The sequence below is a fragment of the Sciurus carolinensis genome, chromosome 3 (genome assembly GCF_902686445.1).
Source record: "Sciurus carolinensis chromosome 3, mSciCar1.2, whole genome shotgun sequence".
NCBI lineage: Eukaryota > Metazoa > Chordata > Mammalia > Rodentia > Sciuridae > Sciurus > Sciurus carolinensis.
In genome coordinates, this window is record NC_062215.1 from 92909749 (window position 1) to 92935178 (window position 25430).

Genomic DNA, 25430 nt, shown 5'->3' on the forward strand with positions numbered 1-25430 from the left:
TCTTTGTTTAAGTATATCCAAGTGATTTTCAAAGCCAGTTTCATTGTGTGTATCTTGAAATGTGCTAAAAATACTGTTGTCTAATAATTTGTAAATTGTGGTAATATCTATTTGTATGGGTTGAATATTTTCTGATTCTTATAAAAATGTATGCATTATAAAAATTGGGCAGAAATGTGAGGCTTTCATAAACATTTCTACATCTTTAATATTTGTAGATGGATCAGCTCATTATTATTTGTCATCATCAAAAATGTTACAGTAATAAGAAAAGGAAATGACTGTATCAACTGTTTTCTTTAAAAATTCAAGTTTTGCATTCTTTTAGAAGGAAAACAATAGATTTATTTTTTGGTTCCTCAAAATGTGTTTGCTCATACTGATTATTATCAGTAATCATAATCATTTTGAAATAGTAGCCATTTCAAAGTATTTGCCCCATTTTAGTTCAATTGAAATTCTCTTTTCAAGAGAATTACTGTAAAGAAATGCCTTTGTACCCAGCAGAGAAAAACATTGTTACAATGTTTTTAGCTTATTTCAAATACCATTGTTTTCTTAGTACTGAAATGTCTTCTTTCTGATGTTATCTGCGTAATTAAATGATAGATTTTAGGATAAACAAAATTCATACTGAAACAAACCTTAATATATAAATTTAAGATCAATACTTGTACAGCCAATTCCTTGTCAATTTTTCTTTAACCCAAAACATGTCATTAATCCTGCAGCTTCTTAACAAAATTTTTATGAACTGACAAGACTCTCTCCTTGACCTTACTCTAGTCAGGTTCATTTCCTCTCTAATAGGTTCATTTCCTCTCTAATAGGCCCTACGTGTAACATACTAAAAGACTTAAACAGACATCAGAATATTGTCTCGGAGTTCCGTAAAAGGACCACCAAACCCTTACAGTGTCTACAAGAAAAAGCTCACTGATGAGAATTCACTATTTCTTCTGGCCAAAATCTGGTGATAGATAAATTCCTGAACCTCCTCTTAATTATACTGGAAAACTTGCAATTATAAGTCCATTCTCTACCAGTAACAATAAATATTGGTTAGGATGTGGGGGAAAAAGTACACTCAAACATTTCTGATGGGACTGCAAATTTTTGGAACCATTCTGGAAAGCAGTATGAAGATTCCTCAGAAAACTGGGAATGGAACCACCATTTGACCCAGTTATCTCACTCCTTGGTATATACCCAGAGGACTTAAAGTCAGCATAGTACAGTGATGCAGCCACTTCAATGCTTATAACAACAGTTCAATCATGATAGCTAAGCTATGGAACCAACCTAAGTGCCCTTTAACAGATGAACAGATAAAAAATGTGGTATATATACACAATGGAATATTACTCGGACATAAAGAATAATGACTTTATAATTTTGCCAGTAAATGGATAGAACTGGTGACCATCATGCCAATCCTAAAAAACTAAAAACCAAATGTTCTCTCTGATATGAGGATGCTAACACACAATAAAGTGGGAAGGAAAGAAATGGAAGTTTACTGGATCAGACAAGGGAAAATGAAAGGAAGGGAGGGAGAATGGGAGTAGGAAAGACAGTAGAAAGAAAGTGACATAATTTTCCCATGTTCATATATGAATACATGACCAGTGAAACTCCACATCGTGTACAACTACAACAATGGGCTCCTAATTAGAATATGTTATACTCCATGTATGTAAAATAAGACAAAATACACTCTACTGTTATGTTGATCGAAAAAGAACAAGTGAAATAAGTAAATAAATCCATTCTCCACCTCCTTGAAATGTAAATCTTCTACCATCCAGAACTGTCGTCTCAAAAAGAAGAGGTTTTTTTTTTTTTTTTGAAATGCAAACATTCACAGTGATAACTTACTTTCCTTGCTCTGTGGATACTTTACTTGACTTGCTGCCTCTGCTCCCTGTCATAAAGGTAGTTTATGAAAGAGTGTAATGAGTTTGTTTCCCTCCAGATAAGCACTAGTTAACAAACTCATGGTCAAGTCACAGAGTTAATATCATTTAGTGCCTTTATACATTCCAGCATTTCAATATTTCAAGTTTTTTTCTTTTTTGGTTTCAATGAAGTTGAGTGAAATTCACAAGAAATGCTCTTTCCTATTGCAGCAGTTATTAATGAAGAAAATCTATTCTTACTGCTTTAACTATGTCCAACTTTGTGTACATGGCATATCTTTATAATAAGGATAAACAGCTCCATTTTTGAATGATTCAAATCTCTTCTCAGTTATATCGTAAGTGCATATTATTAAAAGCATCTAAAATTCCCCTGGAAAAATACATTTGTTACTAGGATTAAGATATATTTATATTCTTGGGTTCACTTCTTCCTGACATATACATACGTACACACACACTGGAAAGCAATTCAATGGCTCTACTAGTGTTTGCTTTTAGCTTCGTTGCTCTGGTTCTCTGGTGTGTTTGCTATCACGAAGGGCAGGGAATTGACCTCTGTAGTTCCGTATGCTATTGTTCTTTATTTTGCAATCAGAACAAAACTGTCTTTATATATCCTCTGTGATAGTTCCACAACTAGCTTCCTTCCACTTTTCACTCTGTAATCCTTTGAAATGTTTAAGCAAAGCTCCTTAGCCAAAGAATATAGTGACTAGAAAAGCAAGAAATTATTTTCAATTCTGAAGTAGTCAAATGGATTTATAAGAAACTTCTTTGCTCTTTTACAATTCAGAGAGTGGAGGATAGGAAAACAAGAATGTGTTTTCTTATCACTCTCTTTATTTTTGGTAATTTCTGTATTTTCACTCCTTTGCTGTTTACTTAATCCATTTAACTTGAGGAATGGAGAAAAGGTGAAGTATTCCTCTATACCTGTGGTGTGTCAAGCATTGTTACCATGGTTACCTGATAGTAATCACTGCCTTCATTGTAATTATTAGGAAATTAATTGAAGTAATTGAAGAATATAATTTTAGCCTGGCAAAGTCTAGACTCTTTTCATAATTACACACTTTCTCTTTTACAAGTATCAATAGTTTCCTTCTTATAAAGCCTTTCAACAACTTGCTCGTTTGAGAAAAATCTTGGAGGGAAGAAAGTGAACACAGAAAAGTAAATCCTGTCATCTTCTATTTGTAAATATTTTATCATTTAATTAATTTTAGTTTCAAGGGATTTTATTTTAATTTTTTTTGTCCAAATCTTTGTTGCTTGCATTTTAGCCTCACTGAAAGAAGATGATTGCATCATTTATTCTTTCAAGGTTAATTTATAGAATTACAAATCATTTGAAGGAAAGGATGTTTTATTGCATAAATTTGAAAGATATTAACAGTCCTTTTGTCTCACTCATATACTCTTCATACTCAATTAAGATGAAAATGTGATACCTTAAGGTTTAAAAGCAGCTGTCTTTCCTACTTTTGCTCGGTCTCATAATTTCTAAAGTCATTTTCTCACAACCTCCTGTCATCTTTGTTGTTTTTATACTATAAACTTGACTTCACTGCTCTATTGATGGAAACTTCAGTATTATCTACAAAACATGCTTAAAAAATATCCTTGACAAATTTCTGATCTCCCCACAGAAGAGAAAATGTAATTTTCTTCTTTTATATGCACTGTTTGGCACAAGGGAAATGACCAGTCAAAGTGACTTCAAAGCTCATTGAAATCATCCTTTAACTAGATAAGCATACTAAAGAAAGTTATTGTATGAGAACTAAAAATTGAGAGAAAAGTATACCGTATTGGAGAACTTACAACATGTTTCTTCAGCCAGTATATTTCTTTTTCTAAAAAAATTGCTTCTATCATAATGATGAGGAGGAATATCAAAATCCACAGACTGGTAGTCAACCATGTCCCATAGATCAGTAATAAAAAGGTTCCCTGGTTCTAAGCGTCTCACTGACAATAATAATCAGTTCAGTTGCAGGAAAAGCATGGACCATTTTGAGAAATAAATGCTATGCACAACTCTGCAACTGTTGAAGGAGCTGGATATGGTCTAATTTTGTTTTGTTTTAAGAAATTTCTGATTATAAATATTTTGATTTTAAAATGATTTAAATTTCTTATGTACTATGTTTTATAGTGCCTAAAATGTAAGTAAAGTTCAATGCTAAAAGTTACATTTGAAGGGAATGAGTGTGAGAAATGAATGATACTCTAACAAGTAACAGCAAATGGGCTAAATGGTTCTAATATCCAGATTTAAGCAAATGCAATTAAATATGTAATACCACACAGATCGCCTTCATCAGAACCATCAGGACAGTCCTTTTTCCCATTGCAGAGTTTCTCTGGCTGTAGGCACACTGAAGTATCATTAGCACAAGGGTACTTGGGTGGTCCACACAGGAAACTCTCACAGTCTTCTTCATCTGATTGATCTTCACAATCAATATCTCCATCACATACCCATGCTTTGTTGATGCATCTCCCTTAAGAGAACAGAAACAATATGTGTTTGATTTTTGTAATTAGGTCACTGTACTAATGAGTGACCATTATTGTTTTTAGTCAAAGGCAGAATGACTTGCCATCAGCAAAAATTCTTTTTGCCAAGAGTTTAATAGTTGGTTTTCATGATAGAATTTCAATACCTCTCACCCTGGTTGATAAAATGCTCTTAATGTTTAAGAATTGATATTTTCTTTAGTTTTAAGTTATTTTCATGTATTAGTAAATAAAGTTTCTGTGGCTAATTAAGAATTAATTAAAATACTTTCAGAGGTAAAATTAAAGTAAAGGTACATCTGTATATCAATAGCTTTCTTTCTTTCTCTCTTTTTTTTTTTTTTTTTTTGGCACTGGGGATTGAACCCAGGAACGCTTAAACATGAAGCCACATCCCCAGTTCTTTTTTATTTTTATTTTGAAACAAGTTCTTGCTAAGTTGCTTAGGGCCTTGTTAAGTTCCTAATGCTGGCTTTGAACTTGAGATCCTTCTGCCTCAGCTCCCTAGCTGCTAGTATTATAGGCATGCACCACCACACCCAGCAATCAGTGCCTTTCAAAACCTACAATTTAGGTAAATCTTATCAGTGCCTATCAGAAGCCTAGTATAGGTAAATGTTTTAGCAGAAGTTGTTACTCTATTTACATTCTTAACCTTAATACCTCAACTCCTCATGCTAGACATATATACATATACTTTTATAATATAGTATCATATTATTAAACAATTTGGTAGCTAATGTATAATTTCTAAATTTATATAAATGTGTTTTCCTTTATTGCTTTAAAAGAAAAAAATAAAATGGTCATTGTTTTCCAGAGGGAGTGAAGGGAGGGGAAGGGGTATGGGGGTAGGATGGATAACTGAGTGAAACAGACATTATTACTTCATGTACATATACAACTGCATGACCAATGTGATCCTACAATATGTACAATTAGAAAAATGAGAAATTATACTCCATTTATGTATGTTTTATCAAAATGCATAAATGTATTCTTGCATTCTACTGTCATGTATAACAAATAAAAATATGTATAACAAATAAAAAATTAAAAGATAAAAAAGTCTGCATGAAACACATAAAGAACAATAGTTACTGTCTAAGTAAATATATTTTTTCACTGCAAATTATTCTTCCTTTCTACATTGTTTCAATTTCCTCCTAATTATCTTTTCTGAATTACACATTATTAAGGTATTTTAAAAAGTACCTAAAAATAAATAATAGTTATTTTCTCACCATATACAGACATCTCATAAAATAAGGAGTGTAAATGAAAGAAAAATGGAAAGTACTATATATTTCCAAAGTCATCATGTATTCAAAGTGACTTCTTAAATTTTAAGAATTTCTGAATTTGAACATAATTCAAATATTGGTGCAAAAGTGTTTATTTATAGAAATGTATTAATAATGTATATATTAATATACATTAATTATATATTACATATATTAATATATCAAATATAAAACAAATGGTCAGTGCCATAGTTAATGAAAATATATTTGATGATATTCAACATTAATTATAGGTAAAATACACTTAAAATAAGCACTGACTGATACTTTGCTGATGGATTTGACATAAATGGAGAAACATTATATACTTTTACTTAAACATCATTTAATAAAACAATGTTATTTTAGATTGTGGAAATGCTACTTCAGGTAATTATATAATAGAAAGAATGAGGTAAAACATTAGAAGAGAATATCAAGAAATTTGAAACTATAATCGTAAAATCTATTAAAACCAAAAAAGTAAGAAACTAAGAATCAAAATATTGCCAGTTTCAAAAATTATATAAAAGTCAATAGATCACATATCTACCACTGTACATAATAGAACAAATACCAATTAAATTCCACTGTAAAATAAAGTATTTGGGATTGGACTGCATAGATCAATGTAACATTTATCTGAAAAATATAAAAATTCTAAATGACACTCAAAGATTTGAACAAAGTTTATGACTGGTCTTCAAGAGGATGATTTATTAAGGTAAAGGTATTCATTTTTCTAAATAAATACAATTCTTCTAAAAAAGAGTAACAATGAGTTTATTTTTTATATTAGCAATATAAGTTTATTAGTTTATCCTAAATTTATGAAAATAATTCTGCAAAATTTATTAGAAATCTTCAAAAAATTAAATAAAATAGGAAAATTGATAAGAATGAACTACATATTCCAAACATTTATAAGCAGTCATAGAAACTTAAATATTTTTATAAATATTTATAAGTCCTAGAAACTTAAATATTTTTATAAAAGAATATCAAAAAACAGATCAAGTATCAAATAATAAGCTGGGCACAGTAGCACATGCCTGTAATTCCAGCAGCTAGGGATGCTAAAGCAAGAGGATCATGAGTTCAAAACCTGCTTCAGCAAAAGGTGAGGCACTAAGCAGCTCAGTGAGAACCCGTTTCTAAATAAAATACAAAATAGGGTACTGGGAATTGAACCCAGGGGCTCAGTGGTAGAGTGCCCCTTAGTTTGACCCCAGTAGCCCCCTAAAAATCAAATAACAGAGATATCAGAAAAAGAGCCATTTATTTATATGTTTTTAATACAGAAAGATTACTTAAATAGTTGAAAATTTTAATTGCAAAATTAATGGTTAATGATTTAGGATCACTATCTAGAAGTGGGCATGGTGGCACACACTTGTAATCCTGTGACTCAGGAGGCTGAGGCAGGAGGATCTCAAGTTCCAACCCAGGCTCAGCAACTTAGTAAGGCCCTAAGCAACTTAGAGAGACCCTTTCTCAAAAATAAAATATAAAAGAATTGGAGATGTGGCTCACTGGTTAAGTGGCCTTATGTTCAATTCCTTGTACCAAATAAAAACAATAAAACAACAACAACAAAAAACTAAAACCAAATCTCTATTTGACTTCTTATTCCATAATAAATTCTAGATGGATCAAAAGGTAAGCATTTTAAAATAATTATAATAGAATCACAATCTTTTAAAAATGATATTAAAAAATTGAAATGGCCATTATACAAAACCAGAAACTGTAAAAGACACATTGGTAAACTTAAATTCATATATTTTTTATTCTACATTATAACAATAAAATCTATATGCAAAGACAGTAAACAGTGACTAAGTCAGAAAAAATCACTATACTTTTTAAAAATAAATTATTTCTTTGAAGAAAACATTTGAAAGTTTATATGGAAGCACAAAAGATCCCAAATAAGCACAACAATCTTGGACAAAAAAGACAAAACCGTACACATCACATCACTTGATTTCAAGAAACACTACAGAGCTGTTGTAACAAGAAAGAATGGTTAAGGTTTAGATTAGGTATTCCCCAAAAGCTCAGGTGTGAGACAAGGCAAGAAAGTTCAGAGGTCAAATGATTGGGTTATGAGAGCCTTAACCCAATCAGTGAATTAATCCCATGATGGGAATTAACATGTAGTCAGTCACGGTATGACTGGATAAGGTGAGGCATGCCTTTGATGTTTAGTTCTCTCTCTGCTGCCTGATACCATGTTCCCAGCTTCCTTCCTTTGCCACACATTTCTGCCATGATGTTCTACCTTACCTCGTTCCCCAAGGAATTGATCTGGCTGTCTATGGACTGAGACCTCAGAAATCATAAGCACCCAAATAAACTTTTTCTGCTTAAAATGGTTCTTGTCTGATCTTTTAGTCTTAGCAGTGAAGAAGTTTACTAAAACAAAGAAGGTACTGGCATGGAAACAGAGTCAAAGATCTGTGGAAGGGAGTAGCGATCCCAGAAATATGTGGACATATCTACTGGTTCTTTACACTGGTGAATGATCAGAATCTATGATATAAACTGCTGGAATAACTGGGGGTCTATGTGTAGAGGTTTCAAATCTCACCCTATCAATTTTTTTCTGCCTGTTTTTTTTTTTTTATTTTGGGGGGGGGTGGTCCTGGGACTGAATTTAGGGATGTTTTACCACTGAGTTACTTCTTCAGTTCTTTTTACTTTTGAGACAGGGATTTGCTAAGTTGTTGAAGGTCTCCCTAAGTTGATAAGGCTGGCCTTGAATTTGCAATCCTCCTGTCTCAGTCTCCAAAATTGCTGGGGTTACAGGCATGTGCCACCATGCCCAGCTACTCTTATCTATTGTCCGGCTTAAAATAAACTCAAAATGGACAAATATAAGATCTGAAACTCTGAAACTACAAGAAGCAAGGTCAAGAAACTGTCCTAGGTAATGATGTTTTAGATATGAGCTCAAATGTATAGAAAATAAAAGCAAAAATTAACAAATGAGATTACATCAAATGTGAAAGCTTCTACACATCAACAGAGTAAAGAAACAATCTACAGAATGGGAGAAAATATTTCCCAACTATTCATCTGACAAAGGATTAATATTCAGAATACATAAGGAATTAAATAAACTCAACTAGAACAAGTAATCCAGTTTAAAATATGGACAAAAAATCTGAATGAATAATTCTCAAAATAAGAAATGCAAATGAGTGACAAATACATGGAAAAAATCCCAATACCATTGGCCATCAGGGAATGCAAATTGAAACAGCAGTGAAATTTCTTCTCACCTCAGAATGTTTATTATCAAAAAAGAAAACAAAAACTGGTAAGGATATGAAGGAAAAGGAACTTTCAGACACTGGGGAACATAAATTAGATAACCACTATGGAGGATAGTAGGGAGGTTCCTCAAAAATCTAAAAATAGTCCTGCTATATGATCCGTCTCTTCCACCTCTGAGTTTATATCCAAAGGAAATGATACAAGTATACCAAAGATATGCCTGCATATCCATGTTTATCACAACACTGCTGACAATAGCTATGGCATGGACTTAACCTAGGTACCCAACAATGTATGAATATATAAAATGTAATGCACAGACACACACACACACACACACACACACACATTATTCAGCAGTAAAGAAGAATTAAGTAGTCTTTTGTAACAAAATGAATGGGGCTAGAAGATACTAGTGAAATAGGTCAGATTCAGAAAGACAAGAAGTGCCACACATTCTCTTTTAATTGTATAAATTAAAAAAAGAAAAACAGACCTGAATGTAGAATAGTGATTACTAAAGGTATTGAAGATGGGAATGTGTAAATAAAGTGATGCTATACAACTGTGTAGAAATAAGTATCACACTGGACCCAATAATGTGAACAATTAATTTATGAAAATCAAAGTATTTCTTAAAATACAGTTTTTTCACCTCATTAAGACAAAGATCACTAATTCAAGACATGATGAAATAATGATGGCTTATAAACATAAGTGGTTCAAAAGTTCTTTTAATTAAAACAGTAAACGAAAATGACAAATCAAGATTATTTCTTCTCTATTAAATAAATCAAGATCAAAATGTTGGATAATAAAATAGATAATTTTGATAAGGGTATAAAAAGCAATGGGGCTACAAAATCACATAACCTTTCTGTAGGGCAATGTTACAGAATTCAGCAAATAAAATGTACATCAATTCTCCATCCCAGAAATTCTAATTTTAGAAAAGTTTCTCATTACTATACTTGCACGAATGCACAAAGATGCATACACATGCTATATATTGCTATTTTGTATATATGAAGTAAGAATGGTAATAATATAGGTCATCATTGAAAGACAGGTCACATGAATTACAGTGTATCCACACTGAAATCACATGCCTGAGTGGAATAGGAAGAGATAGTCTACACAAGTTAATTTTTTAAAAAATCTCCAAAATACATAAATATTAAAGGCATAGAACTGAGTATGTGTAGGCTTTCTTATATGTTAGAAGGCATTTATGTATTTATCAATATGTATGACTCTATTCTCATAAAAATATCAATATAAGCGGATATCCACAAAAATCCACAGGGGATTGTTTATAGGGAACCCCAATGGACTTTGCCAAGGCTCAGGTTATCTATAATAAATAGCATAGTGTAGTATTTGTATATAACCTATGTGCATTCTCCCATATGCTTTAAATTACATCTAGAAGACTAATTCAAGTACGTGATATGTAATTAATATATATATATTGTTTAAGGTATAATGTTCAGTACAGATGCAAGTTTAAAAAATATTTTAAATCAGTAATTGGTTTAATCTACAGATTTTGGAACCCACATATACAGAAGGTTGACTGTACACTAATAAACCTGTCTATACATGAAATTTTCTGTAAGGTTACACAAAAAATAGGTAAAAGAGATTGCCTCTGGAGAGGAAACCTAGAGTAAGAAGAAAATGGACTTTCCACTGAATATTTATTTTCCTTTTGCCATGTAAACTTTCCAAAATATTGTGGGTTAGTTTTAAAAAATGAGGAGGTTTAAATGTGCATACATATGTCATAAAGTGATAGATTCAATGCAACTATTACAAAGTTGTACATTGAGGTTACTCTGTGCCTTATACTTTGCCTTAGAAAACATAAAAAAGCCCTCAGACCTGCTTCTGTCACCAAAGAGATTATAATCTAGTTAGAAATACAAGATCAATACACAGCATATGATTGTAGTCTAAAATATGATATTCTAATTAGATATTAAATTGTATGGAGTCAACTGTAGGTATAGGAGAATGAGCACGGAGTTCAAGAATAACATTCTTAACTATTGACTCTAGAATGGACTTACAATTATTTCAATAAATCCATAAAAAATCACTATCAATCTTTTAGAGTAAGAATAGTAGCAAAGTTATTTGCCATCCATGATTTAAATACTGTATGGAAAAGGCAAAAGAGTCATATTCAGAAGACTCTAAACCTGTAGCACAGATTATTTCACCAGAAATATGAAAAAATATGGCATATAAATTATATAAAACTTCCAAGTTTAAAAAGCTTCCTCTCCCTGATTTTCTGCAGGGGAGATTTGAAGCTTAATTATTTCTCCTTTTCTTCTTTGTATGGTTTTAATTCTTACCAAAATGCTGATAAGAGTTACTCAGGTAAGATAAATTTAATTAAATTTCTAAGTCATGATCATTAATTGGATAAAGCCCAAAAGCAAATGACCTCAGTAAACATATTGAAAGAATGTTGATTTTTTTACTCACTTCATATCAGGACAAATTCTTAACTACTCAAGTCATTAGAAATGAAGTCTTCAATAATCAAATACTACAGATTTCTAGTTTAAGCACCCTAATTTATATGTAAGAAACTTTAGACATAGGGCAAATTAGTATTATTAAAACAAGTAGGGATTAATAATACTAAAATGTGTTATTGAAATTATAAATTTTCAACATATAAAAAAACCAAAATCTTTAGTTTCCAAAATGTACACAAGTAAATTCAATAATGAAAGAGCTCATGCTGTGTTTACAAATTGTTCCTTAGAATATACTGAAAATCATATTAGATGATTTTTATCAAGTGGAGTTATGCATATATTCTGATTTATTTATAATTATGAACTTAATAGCTATATGAGCAAGACTCTGTTATGGTAATTTTAGGTTTACCGTTTGAGTAAAGAAAATAAGAATGACCAAGTAGCAACAACAACAAAAGCCAAGAAATAACAGAGAGCGGCATACTGTTATAATGGCACCTAGCACAATCCCTCGCACACTCAAGATTTGTGTTGCCTTCAATTATGTGATTTAGGTTAAACACCACCACAAAGTCAACAGCTCCAGGGAAATTAAGTATTTTTCGAAAAATACATTAGTTCCTCAAAATAAATTATATGATCTCTTCTAGGGTTTCTGTTTTCCTTGTTCAAATGTTTTGACCATTTTACAAAAATAGATGTATCTTTTTGTAAGCTGATTCACTTACTTTTATTTAATGAAAGACACCACCTGCTATTATAGAATAGCTTCTGTTCTGGGATATGACTAGAAGTTAAAATTAAGAATATGAGCATGAAAAGAAATGAATCTTTGAAATTAATCCAAAGGATTTACTCAATAATACATTTATAATGCCTTTTTGAATACTCTCCCTACTATTCTACAGGATATGTCAGGGCATAGATACTGAATGTAAATCTCTTTCTTAAACTGGTCTCTTCCATTTTAGAGTGAATCTCTTATAAAATTCTATTTTGAATATTTCTAAAATTTTTTGCTAATGTAAAATTTAGCAAGTTTTCTCATTTTAATAATGTATGTACAAATTACCACCAGCACTACTTTCATAGAAATATGTATATTGAGTTTTAGGAATGACTTTAGGAATAATTTTGAGTATGAGCAGTTTTAGCCTTTTTATTGAATACAGTCCACAGAAAGATGCCACTTAGTAAATACATAAAGGCAGAAGAGGATTGGACCTTTTCAAAAATCAACAATGAAGCAGTGTGGAGCCATAGTTCATGAAATGCTGACTGCTAATTCAAGAGGTGTCTTGTAATCATTATATAATGGAGACTGTCCATACCATTCTTATAACCTTACTTTCTAAAAATAAAGTATGTGCTCAGGTTACAGACTAAGAAGAGGAAACTAAAATGTGTCTAGAATGTATTGAACTTCATGACTGTTGGGGAAATCATGGTGGACCACACAAAGATCAGAGTGAAAGTGGATCAAGGGTTCCTCTTCAGTCACCATGCTAAGAAGGAAAAATGTAATGGGAAATGCCAAGGCATTGTAGGGGCAGAACCAGCAAGAATGGAACTTAGAAAACAATCACAAGTATGGAGTGTTGAAAGGTGCTTTCTGCTTTAAATCTGAATGTTCAGAGGATTGAAAATGCTTCTAACAGAAAGACAGGAATGAGGAAGAACTTCAGAGAGAAAGTAGGTTGTTCAGCAAAACATTCTAAAAAATGGGTCCAGAGTATGGGGTGATTTCAGTGATATATATTGTAAGGCATTTACCTGAAGGCAATAGTTGAAACTTTGTGAACATTAGAGATTGCTATGGAGATCTTGCAAAAAAATAAGAAGAAGTAAAACAAATAAGAGAAACTGTAATAATGCTTGACCCATATTATGTATTCAGGAAATACTTTTTAATTAAAAACAAAGAATAGGCAGGAAAAAAAAAGGGTAAGGGAAAGTGAAATAAAAACAGAAGTCAGAATGCTAAGTGGGTAAAGAGGCCAATCTAATGTGAGAACACATAAAGAAGGCAGCTCCGTGGAAAGGATTTGCAATAGGGTCAAGAATGGCAGTATTAATACATAAAAATATCATTTATTAAGCTTATTGCATTCTAGGCATTCTGTACATTTCATTAGATGTTATTTTTATCACTTTTGTAGATCAAGAAACTGAAATGGGAATTTGGCAAATTAAACACATGTTGTTATTGAATGGAAAAGGACCACTCAAGACAAAAAGTATGAACTGAAAAATCATTCCTGGTGATCTCTGAAAAAGCAATTTTCATCCACCATAGGGGCTGGTTGTTAGATTGCAAGAAATAAAGGGATGAGTGAGATGTAAAGCATCTAGGTACACGACACAGGTGACTTAATGAGGGGAGGAAGAAAGAAGAGAGGTAATAAAGGCGGTGTTTCTCACATTATTGGACTAGATATGTTATGGAGAGGAAAAGAAAACTAGTGTGAAGAAAGAAATAGAAGATCAAGAAACAAAAATGACTAGGGTCCTATAGGCACCAGGAGGCCGCAGCATCACTATTGAACCTATTAGGCAAAAGGAAGGACAGGCCTGAAGAGAGAGATCAGTGAATATACATCCAAAAGATTAGAACTGCTACTAAAGCCAGGTGGGGTGGTGCACACCTGTAATACCAGCAACTAGGGAAGCTGAGACAGGACAATCACAAGTTTGAAGCCAGCCTCAGCAACTTAGCAAGACCTGTCTCAAATTAAAAATAAAAAGAACTAGGGCTGTTTGCAGTTGTAGAATGACCCTAGGTTTCTCCAGAGTACTGGAAAGGAAAGGACAGGAGAGGATAGGAGATGGGAGAAGAGGAGAGGGGAGGAGAGGAGAGGGGAGGAGAAGGGAGGAGAGGAGAGGGGAGGAGAGGGGAGGGGAGGGGAGAGAAAGGAAGGGAAAATAATCAGAGGACAATATACAAGGCTCACAGAAGAAATATATAAAGTATTTAATTGGTTTTATGACTTGAAGACAATGGAAAGCTAACCACATCATTTCTGTCTGAAATAAATAGACATATTCCATGAGGTGGGTTACAAAAAAGGAAAAACAAAGTACTATGTTTAAAGAATCTTTCCTATAAAGTTGGACACAGTAATATACACCTATAATCCTAGCAATTAGGGAGACTGAACTAGGAGGATAAAAAGTTCAAGGCCAGACTCAGATATTTAGCAAGACTCTCAGCAAAATTATGAGATCCTTTCTCAAAATTAAAAAAAAAAAAAAGAAAGTATAAAGGATTGTGGATGTAGTTCAGTGTTAAAGTGTCCCAGAATTCAATTCTCAGTATCAAAAAGAAAAAAAAAGGAAAAGAAAGAACATTTCATATACAATCTATCATACGAAAATAAATATAACAAAATCTTTATTCCATTGTAGTATATTATTGGTTCTAATTTTACAGATTGATTTTTAATAAAACTAAATTCAACATTTCACTTTATATTTGCTAATACAATAACAGGAACAGAAAACAAAATAATCCAAACATACACAAGTATAATGCTTTGCCCTTCACAGGAATCCATAGTGGATTTTCATTATACATTAGGTCACAACAGAGCATGATGCTACTGTCAAAGTTAAACTTCCACATGTACTAGTTAGTTTTGTTATATTCGCTTGCTAAAGATCACTTAAGGATGCTTAATCCTTAACCCTACTATGGGATTTGACTTGAAATTGTGCATTGCTTATTCCAATGGAATTCAGAGAAAAAGTGTATGGGTTGGCAATCTATCACAACTCTTAGACAATCAATCAAAAGAGAATCCTCAAGAAGTATACCTTCTTAGGTTTATTTCCCTTAACTACCCCTTTCCTCTACATAGAAACAACAACAACAACAACAAAAAGGCAATGGTTTCTAAGAAACTTTCCTAGAAATAATACTTATTATAGAAAATACTATATTTCTATTAATATTCTTTACTTTAAACAAATGTTACATACTATGCTCATTGTTCTGGTCTTCACTTTTTACCTAACACTGAATTATAAGGAAACATTCATGTCACTGCATTATAATGACTTCTATTCTTTAAAATCACTGCAAGGTATTACACTTAATGGATCTATTATAACATTTGTACCTAGTGCCTTATTTTGACCCATTTAGGTTATATGCAGCATCTAATTATCAAAAACAATTTGGCGGCAAAAAATCATATGAAAAGATGTTCAATATTATATGCCAGTAGGGAAATACAAATTAGGACAATAAGATACCACCGCAGTACTCCTAGAATGTCAAAAAACTCAGGGACAACACCAAAGGCAAGCAAGGATCTAGAGCTATAAGAGCTTTCAGTCATTGAAGGTGGTAATGCAAAATGGTGCAGACACTTCAGAGGACAGTTTGTCAAGTGTCCACACAAAAACCCTTACACAAACATTTATAATAGTTTTATTTATAACTGCCAGAACTTTAAAAAAATGTCCTTCAGTGGTTGAATGGTTTAAAAAAATGTGGTATAACCAGACAGTGGATTGTTTTTCAATGCTAAAGAAAGAGCTATCAAGAAATGAAAGGACATGGGAGAAAATTAAGTTCATATTACTACGTAAAAGAAGTAAAAATTAAAAGGCTACATATAATTTGATTCCATTATTACAACATTCTGGAAAAGGCAAAACTGTAGAGTAAAACATAGTTTCCAGGGAGTAAGGAGGATGTAAAGATAGATAGGCAGGGATCAGAGCATTTTCAGGGAGTTAATACTATTCTTCATGATATCTTAATAGTAAACACATATCATTATATATTTTCCATAATCTGTAGGAGATATAGAACAAAAACTTGGACTTTAGATAATGTGATATGTAGATGTAGGTTCACTCATTGTAACAAGTATACCACTCTGGTACGGGATATTGATATTGAGAGAAACTGGAAATGAGACAATTGCCCAGGATATACAGGAATTCTCTGTAGTTTTTGCTCACATTTTGCTGGTAACTTAAAACTGCTATAAAAAATAAAGTTTGTGCTTTAAAAAAACATCATTCCAGATATTTTGCTGTGTAATACTTCCCATTTTATGTGATTCTAAATATTTACAAATATGTATTATGATTTCTTTATTAACCTATTCATTAACTCAAAGTATGATTTTGAGTTTCTAAATGCATGTTTTGTAAATTGTTTTGATGCCAATTTCTAGTTTGAGTTCTGTGCCTGTAGAATGCTTTCTGTAAATTTCAACTGCTGAAAAATTTTAAGGCTTCTTTGAAACCTAACATAAGGACAAATCTCAAATATTTTGTGTGTGAATTTGCTCAGTTTCTATATGCATTGACTTAAGCATATTAAACACATTACTTAGAGCACTGTAAATTAAATATTTTGTAATTATATATTTTTATACATCTTGTTTCTCAAATGCATGTTTATTTAATAAATTCTTGGAGGTAGAATTGCTAGTAAAATAGTAAGCACATTTTAAATATCGATTGATACATACTTCTAAGTGGCCTCCCCTAAAGGTTTACCAGTATCTCCTAACCTAAAGTGTCTGCTTCATCTACTCTCATTGACACAGATATTATTCAGTTTGTTAGAGATCACCCAGCTAATATGGAATAAAATGTGATGCCATTATAGTTTTGAGTTGCATTTTTCTCATTATGGGTGTTATGAACTGAATTTTTGTGTTCCAGAAAATTCATATTTAAATTTTAACCCCTGTGTATTTGTATTAGAAAAGGGGAAACTGGCTTAGGTCATGAAGGTGGATATCTTGTGCAATGAGAAGAATGATCTTTGCAAACCCAGAACAGTGCCCTAACCATACAATTAATCTGCTGGAGCCTCCACCTTGGAAATTCCCAGCCTCCTGCACTGTGAAAAATAAATGTTATTTAAGTCACCCAGTTTATGGTAATTTATTGTAGCAGCCTGAACTAAGATTGTCTTGTCACCTTTTTCAACTGCAATTATTCTGCTCGTCATATTATATATTATAATGATAATGGCTATATTATAATATGTACAATATGTAATATGACAGCATAATTATAATTTTCATATATATGTCATATGTATTATTTTCTTTGTTTTTTCTTCCATGATCTCAACATAATTAGTCTAAAATTTTTAGACGTGTATTTCATTTTCATTCAATCATGAGTAATTCATTTTGCAATTAGTGTTTTGAGAACTGATTTCCTTAGAGATAGCTTCCTTCATAAGTTTTAGAATTTTGGTTCAAAATCTCATTTTGCCTGAGAACTTTTATTTTTCTCTTTACACATTTACTTGTTCTTGTCTACAGGTTTCACTGCTTACACTTCAGCCTACCCCATTATTTCTAGCATTCTTGGTTCAGAAATACATCTTATGTTTGTTTTTTGTAGGATTGTATCCCAAAACAATATAGGATTTTTATCACATTTGATCTTTACATCAGACAGAGGCTTGCTTGTCTGAATTCCAATGCCTGTGTCCCACCATCTCTTTAGGTACAAGACTTCAGTTAGGTAATTTGTCAGTAGCAGCTGAGATACATAGACAGACAGACAGACAGATGGATGGATGGCTATGACAATATTGAATGCACAGCTCAGCATTCTATATTCTCTTTTATTTGTATTTCTCAGAGTAGTAAATCAGCATGTCTTCTCATTTTCTCTTGCAACATGTATCACTTACATGTGTTTCAGCAGTAGAGAAAGGTTTCAAAGTGTGAACATAAAGTCTTAATTTTAAATGCATTCCTTTTTTATTCCTTCTAAATGACATTGGAGTAATTCATTGTATGACTACACTATAACTTTTAAGTAGTTCCCTTACCAAAAGGCAATGCATTGTTCAAATTTTTTGCTATCAAAAACAAAAAAAAAACTTCACTGAATATATTTGTGCATATATAATTTCATATATTTCTGATCTTCCCTACATAAATTTCTGTAACTGGAAATGCAGGGTCAAATTAACATTCCTTCAACACCTGAAGGGCCAATTTTCCCTATATCCTTGACATTACATTATCAAACATTTCCTTCTTCTTTTAATTTGAAGAATGGCATCCTGAGTTTCTTTTCCATGAGGGGTAGACTTGAAACTCTCTCCCCTGACTCCTCATTTATAATATAAGTGCTATTTATAGGTCTGGGGTATGAGAGACCAGATGTAGTAGAGTACACTTCCTGGTCAGATAGCTCCTTTGAGATTAGAAGTCCTTAAATGTTAACAGTTGTGTTGTATTTTAATTTAACTCTCATGCTCTTTTTTATACTAATACAAAACTTACTAATGTGCCTGTATTTGAACACTAATTAAGAGATAGCAATTTATGTATAAAAGAAAAACCATTCTAACTAACAAATGTAATTTTATTACTTTGGAAACTTTTACATGTCCAAGGTAGCATTTAATACATCGTTGAAAATAAACCTGAACTCTAGATTGAACATCTTGAGTAATTTAAAGATCTTTTACCTGGTAATTTAATTAACATAAATGTGTTGCTTTTTTTTTTTTTTTGTGAGGTACTGGGGATTTGAACCCAGGGCCTTGTGCTTGGGAGGCAAACACTCTACCAACCAAGCTACATCCCTAGTCCCTTAATTAACATAAATGAAAAAATATCAAAAGTACTACAGATGCATATATATTTAAAGCTTATGTCTGTGATTTACTTAAATGTTGCCAATATTCACAAATGTCTATCATAAATATGAATATGTAATTGAGCATTATGATTCTTTTAAAGTTTGGTAAAATTGTGATTTACTATATCTAAACTATGGATTAACTAGAAACAAATGGATTGGTAAAATTAATACCTTTTATATTTTTCTTTTAAACTGAAATATCAGTTGTATCATAATTGTGTTTTTTTACATTAAATTTTGGTTTACTTGGTATAGGAATTTTGTTTTATTAATAATATTGTTAAATGTACAATATAAATCCTAAGTCAACACATGTAAGTATCTTAAGAATCCAGTTTTCCAAAGATAGCTAGCCATCCTCAGTATACTACAGTTTAATCTTTGAGTCATATTCAGAAGAATTTGTCTGATTTTGTTTCAAAAATCAATAAAGATTATTCATTGCACACTCGAAATTATCTATTGTTTTCTTAATACTCATTTATTATTTACATTTTCGCTGAATATTTTCTAGGTATAGAAAGTTCAAACAAGTTTTTACTGATATCATAGTTCTTAAAGTATATGCTGCTATGAAGCTCTCTCTCCATATATTTTTTTAATTGACACAATATAATTGTACATCATTTATGAGATATGGTATGATATTTCAATACATGTATACAATGTATAATGATCAGATTAGGGTAATTGATGAATCCATTATTCAAATATTTATCATTTTTTTGTTTTGTGATCACTTAACAGCTATTTTGAAACATACAGTCGACTGGAAACTATAGTTACCCTACTGTGCCACAATACAGAGAATGTTAGAAGTTATTCCTCATGGCCAACTGTACCTCTGTAAATACTACCTGTTCTCTCTCAACTCTCACACCCCTCATCCCTGTCTTCTGGTAACCATTATTTTGGAAGCTTTCTATACTTACTCATAAAAAAATTGCAACCTGATTTTATGACTTACATCTAAATTTGCCAGACATTTTTAGCATATGCAATTAATTAATCAAAATTTCCATGTCAATTTATATGTCAATTTGTTTTAACATAGTTTTGCCAGTTTCTTATTAATACATATATATTGAAGACAGTTCTTTGCTTTGTTTCAACATTAGACTAATTGGGCAAAGGATAGAAATCATAATGGAAGAAAATATATGCTTTGAATTATGTCAATCTGAGTTGAATAACTGGCTCTTTGGAATTAGAATTAGTCTATTGAATACAAAATTGTTTAGGCAGTCAAGAATTTATTAATTTAACAATAACTTATCTATTGATTTTAACTAATAGATATTCAAAAAGATAATTTCTATACTGAAAATCACATTTTAAAAATAATATTCCCCAAATAAAGAACTTTTATGTAACTATTGAAGGTAGTAACAAGTTTGAAAAATGATTTGGACACACAGTTCCCTCATTAGGAATGGGCCTCAGAAGTATTTATTCATGTAGATCTATCCTAGTTTATATCTACCCTTTGGTTTTTATTTAAATTCTTCAGTGTAACCAAGAAGTTTGTTTAGGTAAAGAAACATGATGCCTTTTTGTATCTTTAAATTCACATTGGCCATGTGGTTTCCATAGTGTTTGCTTACTCATAGCTTTTTCTCTCTACCCATTAATTGGAATGGAGAGCAAGAAGAATCACTAAGAGCTCATGATTAATCAATTCAAAAGCAATTCACATTAAAGATAAATTCCAGAGATGAACCAAGAATATTTCCTTAAGTTTATTGAAAATTCTTTGCCTGTGTCATTGGAATTATACCAACCATTTCTCAAGTTGTACTACAACAGTTCATTGCATTCTGTTTGTTTGCTAACCTTCACCTCATAATCTGATATAGAAAGGAAAATAAGTTTGTCAGGTAGAACTCAGTATTTGTAGGAAAACAAAAGTCATGATATAATACCTTTGTAAAAAGTAATAATTATCTATGACTCTTAAGTCAAAGATATGAAGGGCAACCAACAGCTGAATCATAATGGAATTAAGTAACAGCTCAATAAGTTTAGGAAACTAGTTCAAATAAACATATATATAATTCTGCCTTTTCTTTCTGGTCATTTTCATTTAAACTTAAAAGTGAACCTTATCTACAAAAAGAGAAACGCTGCTTATGGGATTAGCACACTTGTCTCTTTCTTGCATCTGAAATTTGAGACTGAATCCAAATTGGTTGGTTTCAAATCTCAGTTGTGCCATGCCAGCATTGTGAATTGGAGCATATTAAGAACTCTTTGCCTCCTGAGTTCATAAAGAGAAAACTCATAGAACTCTGCAGACTAATAATACTGCTCGATAGATAATGGCTATAACCATAGTTAGATATAGAATGTGAGCAGACCTACTAGAAACATAAGAATGCATTTTACAAAGTTGAGAAACAGACTGTAGAGGAGCACAAAGGATTCTGCATTTAGGGAATGCAATGGAAGTTGAAAAAGTCACGTTCTGCTCACCTGTATTCCGACAGGAGAACTTGGTTTTGTGATCACACACCCGTATGGTGCCGTTGCAGCCTTTTTCATCACTACCATCTTCACAATCTTTTTCTCCATCACAGCGCCACAGATCAGGAATGCAATTTCCATCAGGATGGCACTGGAAGTGATTCCCATTGCAGCCAGCAGGAGCACGAATCTCTTGATTTGAAATGAAGGAGAGAAAAGAAGAGGCAAGACAGGAGAGAAATTATTTTAAGATAATTTTTTCACATTTTTCTTTCTTTGGGCATTATTATGCTAGAGATAATCTATATGTTATTTAGTTCATAGTCATAATACTATAGCATTTTCAAAATCATTTTGAAGCATTAAAAATTAGAGAAAAGCATCTTATCTCTCAAAGAATTCTGGCAAATACTATATGAAATTAAGAAAGAGAAAGTATGATAATACATGAATATTTTGTTGTGATTCTAATTAGTGTTGTAAGAATGAGATCTGTGAAGAGTTTTTCTCTAAGGTACATACAACCTAATATTATACTCCTAATGATGAGACTGGTTGATTTTTTTTTTTTTTTTTGACACTTCTTGGGTAATTGTCAAATTCCTAAGAGGTAAAACACTGAAAAAAAAAAGTACTTTCTTACAAAATCTTTGAAGAATAAAATATAAAAATTTGAAAAAGAAACAAAGAAAGAAACAAAAAACCCAGTAAACACAATTTATATAAAAAACAATAAATACAATTTCCTCGGAATGTAAGATTTTAAGTCTAGAATCAGAATAGACACTAAGACACGGGAATGTAATGAGACATTATACATTCAAACTTGATTATTTATTACTATTTCATCAATACAATAACACTATTGTCCAAAACCTGCAAATTGTTGTACTACACATGCTTTACGTATAATAATTAAAGATTATGACTGTAATCAGCAATATATTAAAGTTTGTAATATACATTATCATGAGACATATTAAATATTTCCAAGTACCATTATGAAACAAAGATATTAGTGTACATTTATACTCAAGTTTCAATGTAATACACTAATTGTAAATATCTTGTTCAGGAATACATAGTAATTAATCTATAATTTATCCATATCAATAATTAATATATGTATCTATAAGAAAAATTTGAAGTAGGTTCATATAAGTTATTCATTGTTTAATGTGCTGGTTGGTAGAGACCTATAGTAATGATTTAAAATGAGACTCACTTAAATTCAAAGCTAATAAAAACACTGACCTAACCAAAGCAGCTATATAATCTTTTAAGATCTTCATTTATTCTACTGGAAGATGGACAAACTTTCAGTGTTATATTGTGAGAATTAAATCAAATATTTGTAAAGGATTGTTTTAACTACAACGTTTTGCTGAGTGCTGGTGAGTGCATGCCTATAATCCCAGGGACAGTATCCTGAGGCAGAAGGATTGCCAGTTTGATCCCAGCATTGACAATTTAGCAAGATCCTGTCAGAAATTAAATTTTAGAAAAAGTCTGGGGATGAGGTCAGTGGTAGAGCACTTGCCTAGTATGTGTGAGCACTGTAAAACAAACAAACACAAAAACTGTTGGTGTTATTTTCTGGAAATATAAATAGCTCAGTTCTTGATGAAATTTTCTCTTTAATTAAAGATTTTCAAATATAATCTTCCAGGTTAAAATAAAGACAAACATGACAGACTTGACTCTGCTTCCCAAGTATTCCTAGAGCAGTAATACTTTAATAGTAATCAAGAAAATGCATCCTTACTGAAGCAAGGATGAAGATGCTATGTTAGTAAATAATAGGAGCTTAAATTCACAAAAAAAATCTACATGATGAATTTTCTTTTTTTTTTATTGTAAACAAATGGGATACATGTTGTTTCTCTGTCTGTACATGGCGTAAAGGCATACCATTTGTGTAATCATAAATTTACATAGGGTAATGTTGTTTGATTCATTCTGCCATTTTTTCCCTTCTCCCCCTCCCCTCCCACCCCTCCCCTCCATCTATACAGTCCTTCCTTCCTCCATTCCTGCCCCCCTCCCTAAACCCAACTCCAACCCCAACACTAACCCTTCCCACCCCCCATTATGTGTCATCATCCACTTATTAGCGATATCATTCTTCCTTTGGTTTTTTGAGATTGGCTTATCTCACTTAGCATGATATTCTCCAGTTTCATCCATTTGCCTGCGAATGCCATAATTTTATCATTCTTTATGGCTGAGTAATATTCCATTGTATATATATACCACATTTTCTTTATCCATTCATCAATTGAAGGACATCTAGGTTGGTTCCACAATCTGGCTATTGTGAACTGAGCAGCTATGAACATTGATGTGGCTGTATCTCTGTAATATGCTGATTTTAAGTCCTTTGGGTATAGGCCAAGGAGTGGGATAGCTGGGTCAAATGGTGGTTCCATTCCAAGTTTTCTAAGGAATCTCCACACTGCTTTCCAGAGTGGCTGCACTAAATTGCAGCCCCACCAGCAATGTAAGAGTGTACCTTTCTCCCCACATCCTCGCCAACACCTGTTGTTGCTTGTATTCTTGATAATTGCCATTCTAATTGGGGTGAGATGGAATCTTAGGGTGGTTTTGATTTGCATTTATCTTATTACTAGAGATGTTGAACATTTTTCCATATGTTTGTTGATTGCTTGTAGATCTTCTTCCGTGAAGTGTCTATTCATTTCTTTAGCCCATTTGTCAATTGGATTATTTACATTCTTGGTGTAGAGTTTTTTGAGTTCTTTATAGATTCTGGAGATTAGTGCTCTATCTGAAGTATGATTGGCAAAGATTTTCTCCCACTCTGTAGGCTCTCTCTTCGCATTGCTGATAGTTTCCTTTGCTGAGAGAAAGCTTTTTAGTTTGAATCTATCCCAGTTATTAATTCTTGCTTTTATTTCTTGTGCTATGGGAGTCCTGTTGAGGAAGTCTGGTCCTAAGCCGACATGTTGAAGCTCTGGACCTACTTTTTCTTCTATAAGATGCAAGGTCTCTGGTCTGATTCCGAGATCCGTAATCCATTTCGAGTTTAGTTTCGTGCATGGTGAGAGATATAGGTTTAGTTTCATTCTGTTGCATATGGATTTCCAATTCTCCCAGCACCATTTGTTGAAGAGGCTATCTTTTCTCCATTGCATATTTTTGGCCCCTTTGTCTAGTATGAGAAAATTGTATTTATTTGGGTTTGTGTCCATGTCCTCTATTCTGTACCATTGATCTACCTGTCTATTTTGGTACCAATACCATGCCGTTTTTGTTACTATTGCTTTGTAGTAGAGTTGAAGATCTGGTATTGCGATACCCCCTGCTTCACTCTTTCTGCCAAGGATTGCTTTAGCTATTCTGGGTTTTTTATTCTTCCAGATGAATTTCATAATTGCTTGCTCTATTTCTGTAAGGTATATCATTGGGATTTTAATTGGAATTGCATTGAATCTGTATAGCACTTTTGGTAGTATGGCCATTTTGACAATATTAATTCTTCCTATCCAAGAACATGGGAGATCTTTCCATCTTCTAAGGTTTTCTTTAATTTCTTTCTTTAGTGAATTTTCAAAAGCAACCACTACTACAAACTTGTACATTATCACACCTAATTTATAATATATAGGAAGAATTGAGTTTTGGCTAGTTTTGAAGCACCTTCCCAAAAAAGGACTTTCTTTTTCTTATTTCCTAGTCTTCCAAACAATTTTGGATATATAAGTTGGAAATATTATTGTAATGGTTAAACAAAATACTTGATGTGCTCATATGCAATAAATAAATGTGGACAAGTCTGTGTACAAATGGAAAACATA

At 32.1% G+C, this 25430-nt stretch overlaps 1 protein-coding gene across 1 annotated transcript in view; it reads right to left on the bottom strand.

The window, feature by feature from the left end:
• Lrp1b (LDL receptor related protein 1B) overlaps nt 1-25430 on the bottom strand; it is a 1852169-nt gene that overhangs the window by 673012 nt on the left and 1153727 nt on the right. The window contains 2 exon segments of the mRNA XM_047543195.1: nt 4229-4429; nt 21622-21804. Of these exon segments, the coding sequence (XP_047399151.1) occupies nt 4229-4429; nt 21622-21804 (384 nt within the window).